Consider the following 15,395-nt stretch of genomic DNA (forward strand, 5'->3'; position numbering starts at 1 on the left):
AAAGAGGTCATCCAACTAATAAAAAAATTTCAATCAGGTCTACATACCTCAAACTTCGGGAACGGGGGCGCATGGGTGTGTTTCTGCATCTGTTCTCTGTGGTGATGCTTTCAGTGGTACAAAAATGTTTTGATAAGAAGTGTAATTCATCTGGTGTCGGTTGATATGGTAACTGATGCAACTTCTCCTGGGAGGAACAGGATGACTACAACAAACCAAAGTGAGGTTTAATGACTATATCAAAGAGAAATGCTTTAAATGAATATTAGGTCACAGCACTAAATTTTGTTATATCACCATTTTATACTGCATCCTTTCCATGTTATAATGGCAATGAAAGTGGAAAGTGAAGTCGCTCAGTCGTGTCTGACTTTTTGCCAACCCATGGACGGTATGTATACCTTGATGTGGTCTCCAGAGGTCTAGATGGCTACCATATTTTAGCTCGGTTGTCTACAATTAACTCAAAAATAGTTTACTCTCTGAAGAAAAACCAGGGTCTGAAGATGGACGGGACCCAGTCAAAACCAGAGCAAGAAAGTGACAACTGGAGTAAGAATTTGGGTGCAATAAATGACAGATTGAGTTCTCAGCTGAGTGTGACGTCCTCGCTTCTAACACTTGCTATTCGGGTAAGTAACATAAAATTAATTCTATGATGTATAATCGTAAGTGAACTCTATGATGTATATAAGTAATAAGGCAATGAGATCTGTCTTTACAAAGCATGCTGTCCTTTGATCCGATTATTATCGATACAAGTCCTGGGTAAAAAGGGGATGGGAAAAGAAAATATTTGTCTCACTAATGCCATTGTTTTAAAAACTGGGAATTGGACATTTTTTCTGTGTTCTCTGACTTAATGCTATTTTTTTTTTTAACAGCTTCAGTGGTGTTGAGGTTTTTTTAATCCCTTGAACCTAGATGCGCTCTTTGAAAATCACTCAGCACTTAGAGAGAAGTAAGGTTGAAAAGGAGAATGGCTAAACAACACGGCTTTTAATCAGTCTGAGAAATGTAACTATTAAACAATGTGATTGCTTATTTGTTTTTATTGAGAGGTAAACTCTTTAAGTGATTCTAACAAAAGAAATGAGAAATGTTTGAGTAATGGAAACACAGGTAGAATAAGCATATTTTGAAAGATACCACTCATTTGAATATTCCATTCGAGCAGAGTTTTTTTTTTTTAATTAAAAAAAACCTGCCACATCAAGAGCACACTTCATAAACACTGCACCACTACACTGCAGTGATTAGAAATTAATAGACTGAAGCTTTAAAATATCCTTACACCTTGAAATTATAAAATGCTTTCTAAGTACATACTAAGACAAAGAGGAATTTTTACAGTGTAATGAGATTATTCTATAAACTATAAAAATGAGAACACTGCTAGAAAGACGTCTGAGGTAAACCAAAGCTCTAGTCATAACACAAGTCAAAACACAAGTAAGTTTTAAATACTGTCACTATGAAAAAAGAAACAAAACGCACAAAGTCAACTCAAGACATCAGTAAAAGAATAAGAAAAATCAATGCCAGCAGGAGAGAAGCAGCAGCCATAAAAGCAAAGACGATGAAATTAGCAAACGGAAAACCGGAATTAAGAATTTGTATATATGTCTCAAAGATAAATCAATGTACACAATTATGTAGCCAAGATTCAAAAACCCAGATGTCTATTCATAAATTCCCAGTAATAAACTTTTTGGTGGCAAACCATCAATTGAACTGATGGAAAGGCATTTAAAATATGCAGTTAATCCAGTTGATGTGAATGTTAATTCAGCTTTGCCACAGAAATATTAATGTATTTGATTCTGAGTTGCTGGCCCAGTTGCGGCTGGGCTGTTATGTACAGTACAGGGAGGACCATGTTAACTTTGTAAAATGTGAAAATTAATTCCAGAACCACACCAGACTTAAAGAGTAAGGCATTATGAACCTGTGCTTGCATGAGAAGGACACAGTGACTTTAGGGAGTGATTCCCTCTGAGGAGGGAAAAGAAAAGGCCTGTGCAGGAAGGGCTTTATTTCCACTTTAATATTTTATTTATTAATAAAAATAAAAGTTTATGTTAAAAATAGCTGTAGCAAATGTACTAAAATGTTTACAGGTGCTAACTCCAACAGGAAAATTTTGTGGTTATACCATATACACAACCATGTGACTGAACTCCACAGCAATGTGTCCAGGGCTTACTGATGGGGATATGTTAGAATGAATGATGAGGTGGGAAAAGTATTAGAGAAGTGAGAGGCAAAGGGCCTCTCTGGGGAGACAGCGTCCCTCCTCTCAGCTGGGACAAACGAGGTGTGAATGGGAAAAGGGCGACACTATCCGAGTGACACCGGATGAGTTTATGGAACAGGGAACAACTGGCGGCTCTCCAAACGGCTGGGGAATTCAAAAGGTATCAAACAGGGCCCCCTGAGCGAGTCACTAATGGACAACAGAGGGTCAGTCCAGGAGTCAGTTCCAGCAAAGATCGGGGACTCAGAGGAGAACTTGTGACGGAGGCTGCAGGCGCTGTCCCCAGGACCTCACAAGCTTACTGAAAAGATACCTCTGCTGGTCAATACATCCTTGGAACAGCACTTTTACTAGAGATTCAAGAATTAGTTTGGAATTCCTCAATATATTAAGTCCCATGACTTTATATTTCTAGCATGCTCCCTAAATGTGGTGCCAGTAAGTCTCATCACCCAACTAGTTGGCATATATAACTTCTGACTACATCATAAATCAAATCCACTTTCAAAGAGTGAAGATTTACAAAAAGAACTGTGCTTCTAGTTCTCAAGGCAATTAGAAGAGTTTCCCCAAAATGTTGTGAGTAATGATATCATTCAAATAAACTAATTTCCCAAGATAAGCATTTTGCAAAGGACAGTATTCGTATGTATGTGTAGTTTTCCACTTAAAGTAATATTATTTTATAGTCAGACCTCATATTTATAAGTATTTATACTCTTATTTTTATTCTTTCCCCCAGCATAAAATAATTTATCTGTGAGAAAAATATGGGAGATGTCTTCTGACTGCTATAATTCCATATTACTTATTTTAAAATTAAAAATTATAATCTGAATATTACTTTGGAAAAGTTTCTCAAATTAATTTTAACTACAAAACTTGAAATTAAGAGAAGCAGCAATATTAAATATCCTGAGGAAGGACTGATTAACTTCATATGACCAAATCTTTTCAATTTTAGAATGAAGCATTTTAACATTTGGGAATTTTGCGGTTTCTATAATACCCAAAGGACATGGTATTTACATTTCAGCATTAGCAACTTTGGAACTCAGCTAACAACAAATATCTGTAAAACTTAAGCTGTATTTTCAAAGTGTTTGTGATTTTATCCATATATATTCTGTGTTTTTATTCAAAAAACTACCCAAAATCATTTCTAATTAATCACAACCAGTTAACCCAGAAAATGAGATTCTAAAAGTGATTCAGCTTAGACTTAGAAAAGAAAAAAATGCAACTTCTGAGCAGCTTTGCACAATTTTCTGTCCTAACATTTAAAGGGCAAGAACATAAAGAAACTGAAGAAAATGAGAAGCAGCATTTCAAATTTTAAATTATCGTTTTTATCAACAGCCAATAAGGAGAAAAAAAATAACAACTTGTTAGAGCACCTACATTTCAAAAATCTATTTCAAATGTATTTTCAAAAATACATTTCAAAAATGACTGTCATTTTGAAAGTTACAATTTGAAGGGGAAAAGAGGAATACGAGATCCACAATTATATGATACCACCTTTTCCAATAAAATAAACACCTAAGAGAAAAGCTGCCTTACCTCTGGGTAGAAGCTGTTAGAAACACAATACATGTGTGTGACTAAAAACAGCCTCAGAAAGCTGCTTCTTCAGGCATATATGTAAGTCAGGGACAGCAATGACATCATGACAGATGGTCAGGTCAGATTTATTAATTATCAAGTTTGGTTTAAGCAATACCTTGTGAATTCCTTTTTTAAAAAGTCAGGTGCCCAGGGTTGAGAAGCTTACTGTATTCTTATTGCTACAATACAGGGGTTAGTAAACAGCCCCTCAATTCATTCTCTGTGCCTCAGAGCTTTGAGCCATAAAATGATGAAAACAATGGCAACTACTTTACAAAGTATGTTTTTACAAATAAATGAGACAATTAAACAAGTCAATTAAATTTTACAATTTATATTTTTTCTTTTTTTTTCAAATTTTTCATTTACAATTAAATGAGCCAATGCACTGTAAATAGTGAGACTAGGATCTAGCACATAATAAGTGTTTATAAAAATATTCTAAAGTTTGTACCAAATGGGGTCCACGTCTATGTAGCTCACCCTCGCTTTTTAGATTCACTTTTAAAAATGACATATGATTTAATATCTAGAGACAGAAAGAAGGAAGATCCTGCATGCTCCCCTGTTTTTCTTGCAAAAGAGAAACTTATATATCCAAACTATAATAAGACTTGACGGCAAGGCAAAGCAAGGTGATATAGTTAAAATAAAAAGGATATGAAGTCAAGAAAGAAGATACAAATCTGGGGCATGGGGATGATTCAATGAGAGAATGTAGGAAAACGGGAGAAATACTCTGCTTACTGGTGGTTGGCTTTTAACTGGAGATGCTCACAAGTCTAGGGAAGAATACCACTTAAAATTCTTATTCTTTTTTGCTTTCTGGTCAGTCAGTTTCAGCAATCATTTTCACACTGTGGTAGCTAATGCTTTCAAGATCTAAAATATGGGCTAATGATAAACAATGCTGCTTACTGACACACACACAAAAAACAAGGCTGACTTTGTTTACCGTTATTTATTGACAGTTCTATCCACTGAAGCCACTCAAGAGTTGTGAATATCCTTTCCTGGATGTGAGGCTAAAGTGCCACTGAAACTATTCAAGGTTGTCAGGATGTGTCACAAAAACGATCTAAATGGGCAATTAACTCACATACCACAACACAATGGAATAATGGATAGGAAAATAAATTATTGCTCCTCAATAAAATATTATAAGAAGATGGTAAAAGTAATCCAACAGATTTTAACAGGCCAGTGTTTTGCTCTAGAAAACCCATGTCACATTGCATCTGGAACTCTGGAAACATAAAATATAAGGCGCTGGTGATATCAATTAAAGTGTATACATTTAATCACAGCTTCTTTTCAATTCACCGATATTAAGTGTGAACCTATATGCTTAGCACAGTCCTGGGGTTTATGGGGGAGGGGAAACATAGATACCCCTTTGCGATAAACCAAAGATTTTGACAAAATGAAGATGAGAATGACTCAGAAGTGGCTCTAAAACCATCAGGTCCACGTTCCTGGCTGGTACAAGAGCTTTCAGACTGCTCCATTAGGTACTTATTGATTGACCTACACCATATCCTGCTGCTAAGCTGCTAAGTCACTTCAGTCATGTCGACCCCATAGACGGCAGCCCACCAGGCTCCCCCGTCCCTGGGATTCTCCAGGCAAGAACACTGGAATGGGTTGCCATTTCCTTCTCCAATGCATGAAAGTGAAAAGTGAAAGTGAAGTCACTCAATCGTGTCCGACTCTTAGCGACCCCATGGACTGCAGCCTACTAGGCTCCTCCATCCATGGGACACCATATCCTAGGTCCTTCTAAATGACCACCAGCTTCTAAATCTAAAGCTCTGTAGAAGGGGAGGCAGGGAGGGGAGGGATGGATAGGGAGTCAGGGGTTTAGCAGATGCAAACTATTATATAAAGAATGGATAAACAGCAAGGTCCTACAGTATAGCACAGGGAACTATATTCAGTATTCTGGAATAAATCATAATGGAAAAGAATATAAAAAAGAATGTATATATGTTTATGTGTATAACTGAATCACTTTGCTGTACAGCAGAAATTAACACAATATTGTAAATCAACTATACTTCAATAAAAAAGTAAAGTAAAAAAATAAAGCTCTGTAGAGACAAATATCCCACAGTATCACTAATTTAAATGGAGAAGGCATGTATCTAAGCCACTGAATCACTTTCAGTAATTGCTAGGGCTCTTGTTGAAATGTTGTAGTTTGCAGCAACAGTATCCTTCTTCCTCTATCCTATTTCCATGGCTTCATCTTGTCTCTGTATTGATCTCAACCTACTGCTAAGTTCTTTTAATCTCTCCTTAAAAGAAAGTTTTTATCCAGAAGGTAAAAATTTAAGGCTTGCCATTTCTTTTCTTTGAAAGAGAAAAACTAAAAAACAAAACAAAACAGAACTCTACATCTAAGCCATACAAGAAAAAAATGACCCAGGCCATCAAGGTTTAATGGCATTTTCAGTACTAATATCACTGGCATGGAACCAAAGCAATAAAACCAGATTGTGTTCCCTCCCCTAGCCCCAAACACCAAATGGTATTAAAACAAAAGCTCCCAGTCTCCTCCCAACTTGTGATCTGGGGACTCGCTCAATTTGTGCACCATAATTTAAAAGCTTGCAGCAAAGAGTATGTCCTTTTTGTGTTTGTCAGCTCATCATTTGATGTGAAGCCTACTCGGAGGGGCAGACATGCAGAATTTATCCTCTCCTCCCCATCATGGAACACCCAGAGAAAGTGCTGCCCATGCAAGAGCTCTGGGGTATACAAGAGAAAAACTGGGCACTTACAGAGACCGTAGAGCTGGGAGTGTTTGTCCCATAGCCAGAGGAGGGGAGAGAAGCCAAGGACCAGCGGCGTCCATCAGTCCTGGGGAGAAAGTGCGATTAGCTTAGGCCAACACTGGAGTAGGGTTACACGGGAACCCCAGGGAAACCGAGGATTCTTAGTCGAACAAATGACACAAACGCAGTCAATGAGGATGTGGAAATGTTCAGCAAGGGCCAGAGTAAACAAACATTATACAGCAGGTTGACTTTTATTTAAACTGAATCAATACACCCAAACAAGTAGAAAGTGAATGGGTTGATCCATATTATTGATCTCTCACTAATACACTTTGACAAAATGAATACCAGGGATAATTACATTGGTCGGACTCAGCAGATTCAGATGAATAAAAATAGAAAGGCAGGAGGAAAACACTCCTATGTGCAAACTGATAACTGGGGCCATGATCTTTGGAAGGGCCTGGATTCCAGCATGGTATAACAGCCTCTGGGGACTTCCACCGCATCTTAAAGACTTCCAGCTTATTACTTTCAAGAGAACAATCCTACTCATCACACCAAAGGAAGGGAGGATCAGGGGGCTTGTGGCCGGCTCAAGCCTTAAGTGGCAAATAACTTTAGCTCTAAGAAAGTGACTGACCTTGTGTTCACAATCTCTTAAGAGTTATTACCTTCTGACATGACCTGGCTTTATAAAGTGTTCCAGTAAATGCCTTTTTGAGTTTATGAGTGTGCGGCCCAGCTCTGGCCAGTGACAGGGAGCGAAGAAAGAAAATTCTCCACTCGTGGTAGATGCTAATGCAGAGTAGAGTGACCTGCGCTAGTCACAGAGGTGAAGCTGTCAGGAGTCTTAATAGAATATGGTTTTTATCTCCAAATGGCAACAGGATGGATAGCTTCTGGGTTGAACTCTATAGTTATTAATTGGGATCATTACAAAGGTCTCAGATGAGTTGTCAAAGCAGTGAAGACAATCCTGTTGCTAAAGTAGGATTATTTTATTAGAAATAATAAAATGACTATTTTATTAGCAATTTTGAATAGGACTATGCCTTCAAAATCACATAACACGGTGAAGACAAATATACACACATTTGCCATGGGGAGAAAAGGAAAAACACACTTTTCTAAAGAGCTATACTGCATTCTTTGACCATATGTAGCCTTTTTGTAACTCATGATTTATATTAATTTACCAAGTGAGAGATAAGAGTAGACCAAATTGACCACAGACACATTCACTATAAGGGGACATCAGGGAATTCTTCAGAATTTGACTTGAATTTGAGAAATGTCTCAATCACATGTTTATGTAGAAAACTGACATCTTAGCCTAAACTATAATCAAGGGAGAATATAATCATAGGCCACAATGGATGTTATTTTTACCTCCAATAAATGCAAATAGTCCTCAAAGACAAAATGAGAAATTCAAGTGGATAAATCACAGAAGTAGTACAATGTTAAGATTTTAGTAAAATTTACCTGTTAATTCTGTGACCATGATTGGAGTACAATCGAATCAAGTATTTTTTGTTTTTAAAGAAGCAAATTAAGATGTTTGTAAATGTATCAGATAAAAGGAATGAAAATAAATGCCACAAGTTCTCTAGAAATAATTTTATACAATTTAAAATGTTAAAAGATTTAAGAAGAAACTAATTCTAATAACATGTTTCCAAAAACAACTGACCATCAATTAAATGGACACAGGTTGGTCCTGGCTTATTTGGCTAATTATTACAGACCTAAGAACCTATGCCTGGACTCTATTTTAAACACTTCCAATTTTTAAAAGAATATGGCTTTCAACGAATTATTCAGTCCATTTAATAGCAATTATCAGAAACTAGTCTTTGGAAAGAGTGAGGGACACAATTTCCCCCACCATGATTCTGCTTTGTGATTCATTAACTCTCCTTTCCCTCAGGTATCAATGAACATATTTCAGATGAATGAACAACTCCAAGAGGAGACATGTTCTTATTAGTTCTGAAGCATAAATTACATTTGCTTACTCTGGAAAACACATGACTAGAAAGATGTTTAAACAAGAATGCGCTCAGTACTCTGTACAGCCATGGACCAGAAATAATTTGTGTCTCATAAAGTTCCCTGAGTTGTCTGTGTCTATTTATTCAAATGGAACACAAAGGACCACTGCATTTTCATTACCATGACAGCTGCACATGAGAACTTCCTATATACGCTATATACGTGCTCTAAGAGGTAGCATGCCCTTTTTGAAGAAAGCTATCCACAGAAGTACAATTTGGATGCTACTAATAATGTTTTCTTTTCTTTGTAGCAGCTACCAGTAAAATGTTACCTGAAAACAAAACTACATTCTTGCCAAAGCCACAAGGCTTTTTTTTTGAAAAGTGTGTTTCCTTTGTGGGTGGAAATTTCAATGTTAAACTAAATGAAAAAGTAACATGAGAAAAACATCTGATGGGAACACAGGCTACAAAGCAACTAGCAAAATCAACAACAATAAAGCAAACAAACAAAAACAACCAGCTTAAAATCCACCCCTCCCCCCAAGCCTCCATCATTTCAATACTAACCACAAAAAGTTAGATTAATGTGGTGTACAACAAAGGAAGAAGGAAAAGTTCCAGTATCAACCTGGCTATTACAACTGTATAAAGAGGAAGCAGATTTCATTATCTGTTTGTTGTAGTCATCTGGCATGATACATTTTATGGTCTAGTTGATACCAGAACAAGATGAACTGTGCCAAAATAATGTAACCAGAGTAACTTCAGCCCACCTGTGCTCAATGAGCGTCTCATGACCTGACCTCAGCGGGCAAATCTGTTCCAGTAATTTGTCTATGGAGATACATTCTGATATTTCACCTGATAAATAACAACTAGGCAGCCAGGAGACACCCCCATTTATTCAGGGCTCTCTTAATATTTCTAAGAAAGTGAAAGCAATGTATGATATGTAAACCTCTACACAACTTCTAGGGAAGGCAGACCAATGTCATCACCTCCATTTTACCACCAAGGAAGACAACATTAAGTAACTCCACAAGCAGGTGGATTGTAAATCAGTATCCCAGTTACTGGTTTGGTGTGCTGCAGTCAACGGGGTGGCAAAGAGTCTGACACGACTCAGCAATTGAATAACAACAATCACAGCTACTAGCAAAATACAAATATGTTTCCTTGTTCCAGACAAAACCCACTACACTATGACATGCATTTTCATCCTAGTATTTTAATCCAATTCTAAAAAAATTAACTTGATAATTTCACTCTCAGACACATATTAGACAGTATGGAAAGCAAGTGTGTGTTGTCTTATTTTCCAGTCTTAACTGCAACTAGTATATTACCAGGACATGAATACTGAGGGGAATTCTCACACGTTATAAGTAGGGTCAGAAAAGATTCCTAAGTCCGACCTTTATCCCTTTACCCAAGAATAATTTTTAAAACAGGGCAATCTCTTCCATCTGTTGAACTGAATATACAAAATAATAAAATGTGGGACTCCCCAAATGGCATTACTTGCTAAGGTCTCAGAAATGATACCAAATGGTAGGGAATGGAGACCCATGGGTTGAATTTCCATGTTTCTTGAATGAAAAATCAACTTTAAAATGGAAGAGAAAGATGCCAGATGTTAAAAACAGGCCAATTTGAGTTTTCATAGAAAACACAGGTTCTGTTTACTTGAATAAAAGTTTAAAAGATGATCACTCAAGTCCTAATCTAAATTAATACTTTTTGAAGACTGTGCAGTGAGTTCCATCTGGAAATTGCTGCAAAATGAACCAGAGGTCTCTTGTGATAATTTTCTGTTACGGTTTACAGCTTATTTGTCAAAAATTAACATGCCTGGGGGTTTGTGTATTTTTTTTTTTTTAATAGCACAGAAACCAGAGTCATCTGTCCTCTAGTCGGTCACTCAATTATTAGGTTCTCTTCATTTTTATAAATCTGGCAGGATTAAAAGACTGATTTCGGTCACATCTAAAAACACGCTATGAGATGTGCATTTTCTTTTTACTTAAAGTAATTAAACGCATTCCACCACCACCTCCCCACTTTTTTTTTTCTTTTTCAAAGAAACGTGTTTTAAGGACTATGCTGTGTTCTTTTTTAAACCAATTTTTATAGGATTTCCCTTTTCATTTAGAATAGTAGCACCATCGTGAATTAATATTCATTGGACAAACAAACACAGGCTTTGTGGAACCCATTAATTGTGACATGTTCTTTACAGTGCTTACGGGCTGTAAGAGGACTAAAATAATCAAAGTTGGAATTGGGGACAACCAGGGTGTGGGTCTCAGAAAGTTCCTTGGAGATCACATCTCAATTACTTCGTGTCCTCCCTATGGGGAAGGCCTGGTACACATAGGCATTTACCATGTGGTGGGGAATGTGTGATTAGACAAGAGCATCTTAATTATCAGGAATTGCGAATACACTGTAAGCAGATCCTTTCCTCTGGACCTAGTAACAGAAGACACACTGCGTGATGCCAAATGGCAGTGACAACACTGCAGGTTTGCACACAGTGTGTTAAACCTATTTTTTTACCCTCCCTGTATGTCTTGATTAAATGTGACTTTAATTCATTTCAGGCTATGATTAGCTCTCTGAACCAAATTTAATAAATATGCAGGACATTCGGACTATAAAAGCAATTCATTCCGAATATTCAGAAACCTGGCTAAAGGGGCAATTTTATCTTCTGTGTGTTTTCCCTGGCTGGAAGAGGAATGGAGGAAAGTGAAGCTATGAATGTGACAGCGGAAGTACGCTAATTTCACACACAGAAGAGGAGGCTGTGCAGACATCTCTGACTGGGAGACATCACAGTAGGCGATCCCAAGATAAAAGCTTTGGTAACAGTTTGGAGTCCAATTCTAACTAAGAAAGGAAGAGAAAACACTCATTAAAGTCACTAAATTGCTGGCTTAGTGCTCTCAGGGAAAGAGGCATCTTAAGAGTTTATACCTTGTGATCCCAAGTAAGGCCATTTTCACTTTTACTTATTTTTGAGTGTTTCAGTAACAATGATAACTGCACCAGGACACATGGATGAATCGAGTCCTTATAATGTAACTCAGATAAGGCAGTAAAAAGCTGCTGAGCATCAAAAGCATGTACGAGACACTACACTGGGGATGGGAGAAAAGGTGAAAATGGTTTTTTCTGCCCTTAGTGGGAGCCCACCATCTAGGGAAGGGCCAAGGGAGGCATCCATAACTCTAACGGGGAGTGGAGGAACTGGGGCCGGGGGGAGGGTTTCTCCACATAACGCTTTATCATTTTACTCACAAAAAGTTCTTACCTCCGTGCAAATGAAAAATGGGCAGAGGCACTGGGGGAGAAATTTCTTGGGCTATCTTGAGGGCTATTTCCTGTAGAGAGAAAGAAGAAAAAAAAAATGACATGAAGATTTAATTATTGTATCATTAGCTACATCCAGGACGCTCTTCTCTTTAGCAGTAAGCTTCTGTACACCTTTGTAAAATGTCCATCTCCTCAAAAACTTCTTTCGTTTTATTTGGAGGAGAGGAAGGGATTGGCTTGAGTTCCAGCACAACTTTCCAAGGGTGTAATATATGAATAAACAAATCCATGTCACCAACCAGCAGAGGTCCATATATTGCATAATGTAAGTATTTCAGTCCCACAGAATAATGAATACATACATATGTCTTGGTTCCTGCTCTTCCAGATGTTAACATTTCCACAGTAGGATAGATAGAGAAGATAAGCTTCAACTGGGAGGGTGAGGCTTTCCGTTTTAGGAAGGCAGCCTCAGTATTTTTATTTACCGAAACAGAATAAAAGTCTGAGTTCTCAATAAATCCTCATTCCTCAAAGCACACATGTTAAAGGCAGAAATGTCAGAACAGGGCATAAATACTGGGGCAGAACCCCAGCAGTTCAGACCTCAAACGACCCAGCCTAGAGGTCCAGAAGTATCTTCTTCAATAGTCCCTCTGCTCCTAGGCAGCTGAGGGGGTGACTGGCCAGGCTGCTTGTAAAGCCACAGCCACCCAGAGGCTGGCAGAAGGTGTCTTCCCCAGGTTCTTACGTTGTGGATGGAACATGGATGCTTATGTAAGGTGACAGCTCGTCTGGAGGCTTGCTACTTTCTCCATCAGAACATGCAACCTGTTGCTGATCATTGGGCAAGCTTGACAGGCAGCGGGTGAGGGGAGGCCCAAGGCAGGCCAGACCACCCCGCTTCCCTCTGCATGGTTAATTAGGCTGGCAGAATGGCCTGAGGACCGGATGGGACTGTAGCCGGTTTAAACAAGGAGGTTAGGAAAGGCTGCAAACAAATGCTGCATATTCTTGAAACACAGAAAATAAATCAAGAAGACATGTTTAATCCTTAACAGCAAGCCAGTGTGCCACATTGCTGATTTCACACTGGAAGTGATGATTTGTAATTAGGTGGAAGGAACATAAAATGGCACCTAGTAACCAATTTATTACCCGCGTGCAAAAAGAATAGATTAACACATCGAAGGGGATAATTTCAGTGTTACCTTTACTTCTGGACTGACTGCACCTCTACTGAAATTTTTCAGTTAACTTAAAGTTGCAGATTTTGTAGTGATGGCATCAACAGATGCCATTAAGTTTATGACAGACAGCACAATTAAAGTCATTTAACTGGGAAGCGCTGAAAAGCCCCTTTCTTTATGGATAGAGAATCAAGAAGCATTTTCCCCCTGCTGCAATGAAATTTATCATGCCTTTGCATCTGTTGTTTCTCGGGCCTCTAGAGAAATGGATTCTGCTTTTGCCATCCGGTAATCCAGGACCCTTTCTGTCCTTTATCTACACAGCTAAATTAAATTCTTTGAACTTCTCCCAGCAGCCTTCATTCCCCAGCCCCTCCCCTGGTTAGTTTGCGCATTGCTCTTCATATTCCTTAAAAGGTCTTGATTTCAAGATGGCTAGAAATCTTGTTTCTAAAGGGAAACAGATCAAATGCCAGAAACCTCTGGGTTGATTTTGTTTTTATTTGGGGGGAAAAAAATTGGTTTGCTCACACCCCACACAGAGCAAACTATCAGTAAATTATGAGAAACAAAACAACTGATTGAAGCCAAGGCATTTTGAGAACAATCCCTACTACTCTAATCCCTGAGAATAAATAATAAGGCCAATAAAACTTGGCACCAAATTCTTAGCCCTGTGTTCTTTGTAAAGAGAACATTATATCTGGAGCTTATATGAGATCAACCAGAACAAGTAGAGGGAGCTTATTAAATATTTTGAAGAATCTGAAGGAGGCAGAAACAGGGATTGTCTTAAGAACCTTTTCACTTTTAGAGATTTTAACAAGCAGCCCCCCAGGAAACCATGTAACTTCTTACAATATATGGTGGCCCATCACACTGAGGATGAATGGGCAGAGACAGAGATAGAGAGGTAGGTTAATTTAACTCCACTCTTTAAAAAAAAAGGACAAAAAGAAAAAAACAGGACAAAAAGAAAAAATCAGGGCTACCCTCAACCATTTCTTATCCTGGGTTTTGCCTTCTCATTCTACGTGGCCTTTCCAGGCCCACACACTGAAAACATTCCTCAGCTCCAAGTTATATAGCCATTTGTATTCTCCTACTAATCACAGATCTCTCTTCTTGTTTCTGGGCACACTGAAGAGCTGGTTGAGATAGAAATACACACATTCCACATTATCACAAAGGCCCTTACGTACAGTGGGCTACTGGAGAAAACAAGGGCAGTGTGAACTAGAATACTTGGTAATTCCTTAAAGACAGGAGACTGCAGCTTAATTTGAGGGCAGTTCAGCAAGCTCAGGATAAGAGAAGGAACGGAAGGACTTCAGGAAGGGGACAGAATCAATCCACAGTTAGGCAATGCAGTAGAGAGACAGACTCTACTATCAGGGAATTCAGACTGGTCAAGTCAATGAGTTGTGAACCACATGTTTTGCAACTACCTAGTGGGAGGCTGGGAGAAGGCAATGGCAACCCACGCCAGTGTTCTTGCCTGGAGAATCCCATGGATGGAGGAGCCTGGTGGGCTGCCGTCTACGGGGTCGCACAGAGTCAGACACGACTGAAGCGACTTAGCAGCAGCGGCAGCAGCAGTGGAAGGCTTAAGAGAAATCTGAACGCAAGAGAGGCACTCGATATTTTAACCTGGTGTGAGTATGTTGAGTGGACAGAGGAGTTGCCAAGAAGAAGGAGCTGGATTAGGGTGTGGAAAGCCAACAGAAAGCATGTTCTGGTGACCAAACCAAGTGTAACTGGTGATGGATCAAAAATAAGTGATGAAAAAGATTACAGACTAACTGATACTTCCAAGGTTAGCCGACTGGGAGGATGACTGCTCCAATAACAGGGACTTTTGGAGAGAACTGGGCAGTAGTCCTAGTAGAGGAAAAGGATAGATGAGTATTCTAGAGCTTTTTGTGTCATTTGTTACAGAAAATTCCTCAATTTTCCTCAGGGAGAAATTACAAGATGAGTAGACTAGATAGGCACACATCAATCTTTGAGGCCTTTGTTCTTCTTTGAAACAAACATTGATTTGTGAGTTGTGTTTGAGGACCTAGGGACACTGTTCTGTGATACACAACAACACTAATGTAGAACAGATTGAAATATAAAGCACACTTTATACACTCTTCACTTGGAGATGAGGACCAGACTGCTCTGGACACTTGTAGCACTTTCCCAGGACAAGAAAACAAGATGGAGTGCAACCAGAGTCCTATACTTGACCTTC

The 15,395-nt window shown here is 38.5% G+C and overlaps 1 protein-coding gene across 23 annotated transcripts in view; it reads right to left on the reverse strand.

Moving 5' to 3' along the window:
- MAST4 (microtubule associated serine/threonine kinase family member 4) overlaps positions 1-15,395 on the reverse strand; it is a 614,032-nt gene that overhangs the window by 68,327 nt on the left and 530,310 nt on the right. For all 23 annotated transcript variants that reach the window (XM_044932666.2, XM_044932672.2, XM_044932663.2 and 20 more), the window contains 3 exons: positions 11,965-12,034; positions 6,649-6,727; positions 48-205 (listed from right to left, as the gene is read on the reverse strand). In XM_044932666.2, coding sequence (XP_044788601.1) covers positions 48-205; positions 6,649-6,727; positions 11,965-12,034 — 307 coding nt within the window. The remainder of the gene's footprint in view (positions 1-47; positions 206-6,648; positions 6,728-11,964; positions 12,035-15,395) is intronic.

This window comes from Bubalus bubalis, chromosome 19 (assembly GCF_019923935.1).
Source record: "Bubalus bubalis isolate 160015118507 breed Murrah chromosome 19, NDDB_SH_1, whole genome shotgun sequence".
Lineage (NCBI taxonomy): Eukaryota > Metazoa > Chordata > Mammalia > Artiodactyla > Bovidae > Bubalus > Bubalus bubalis.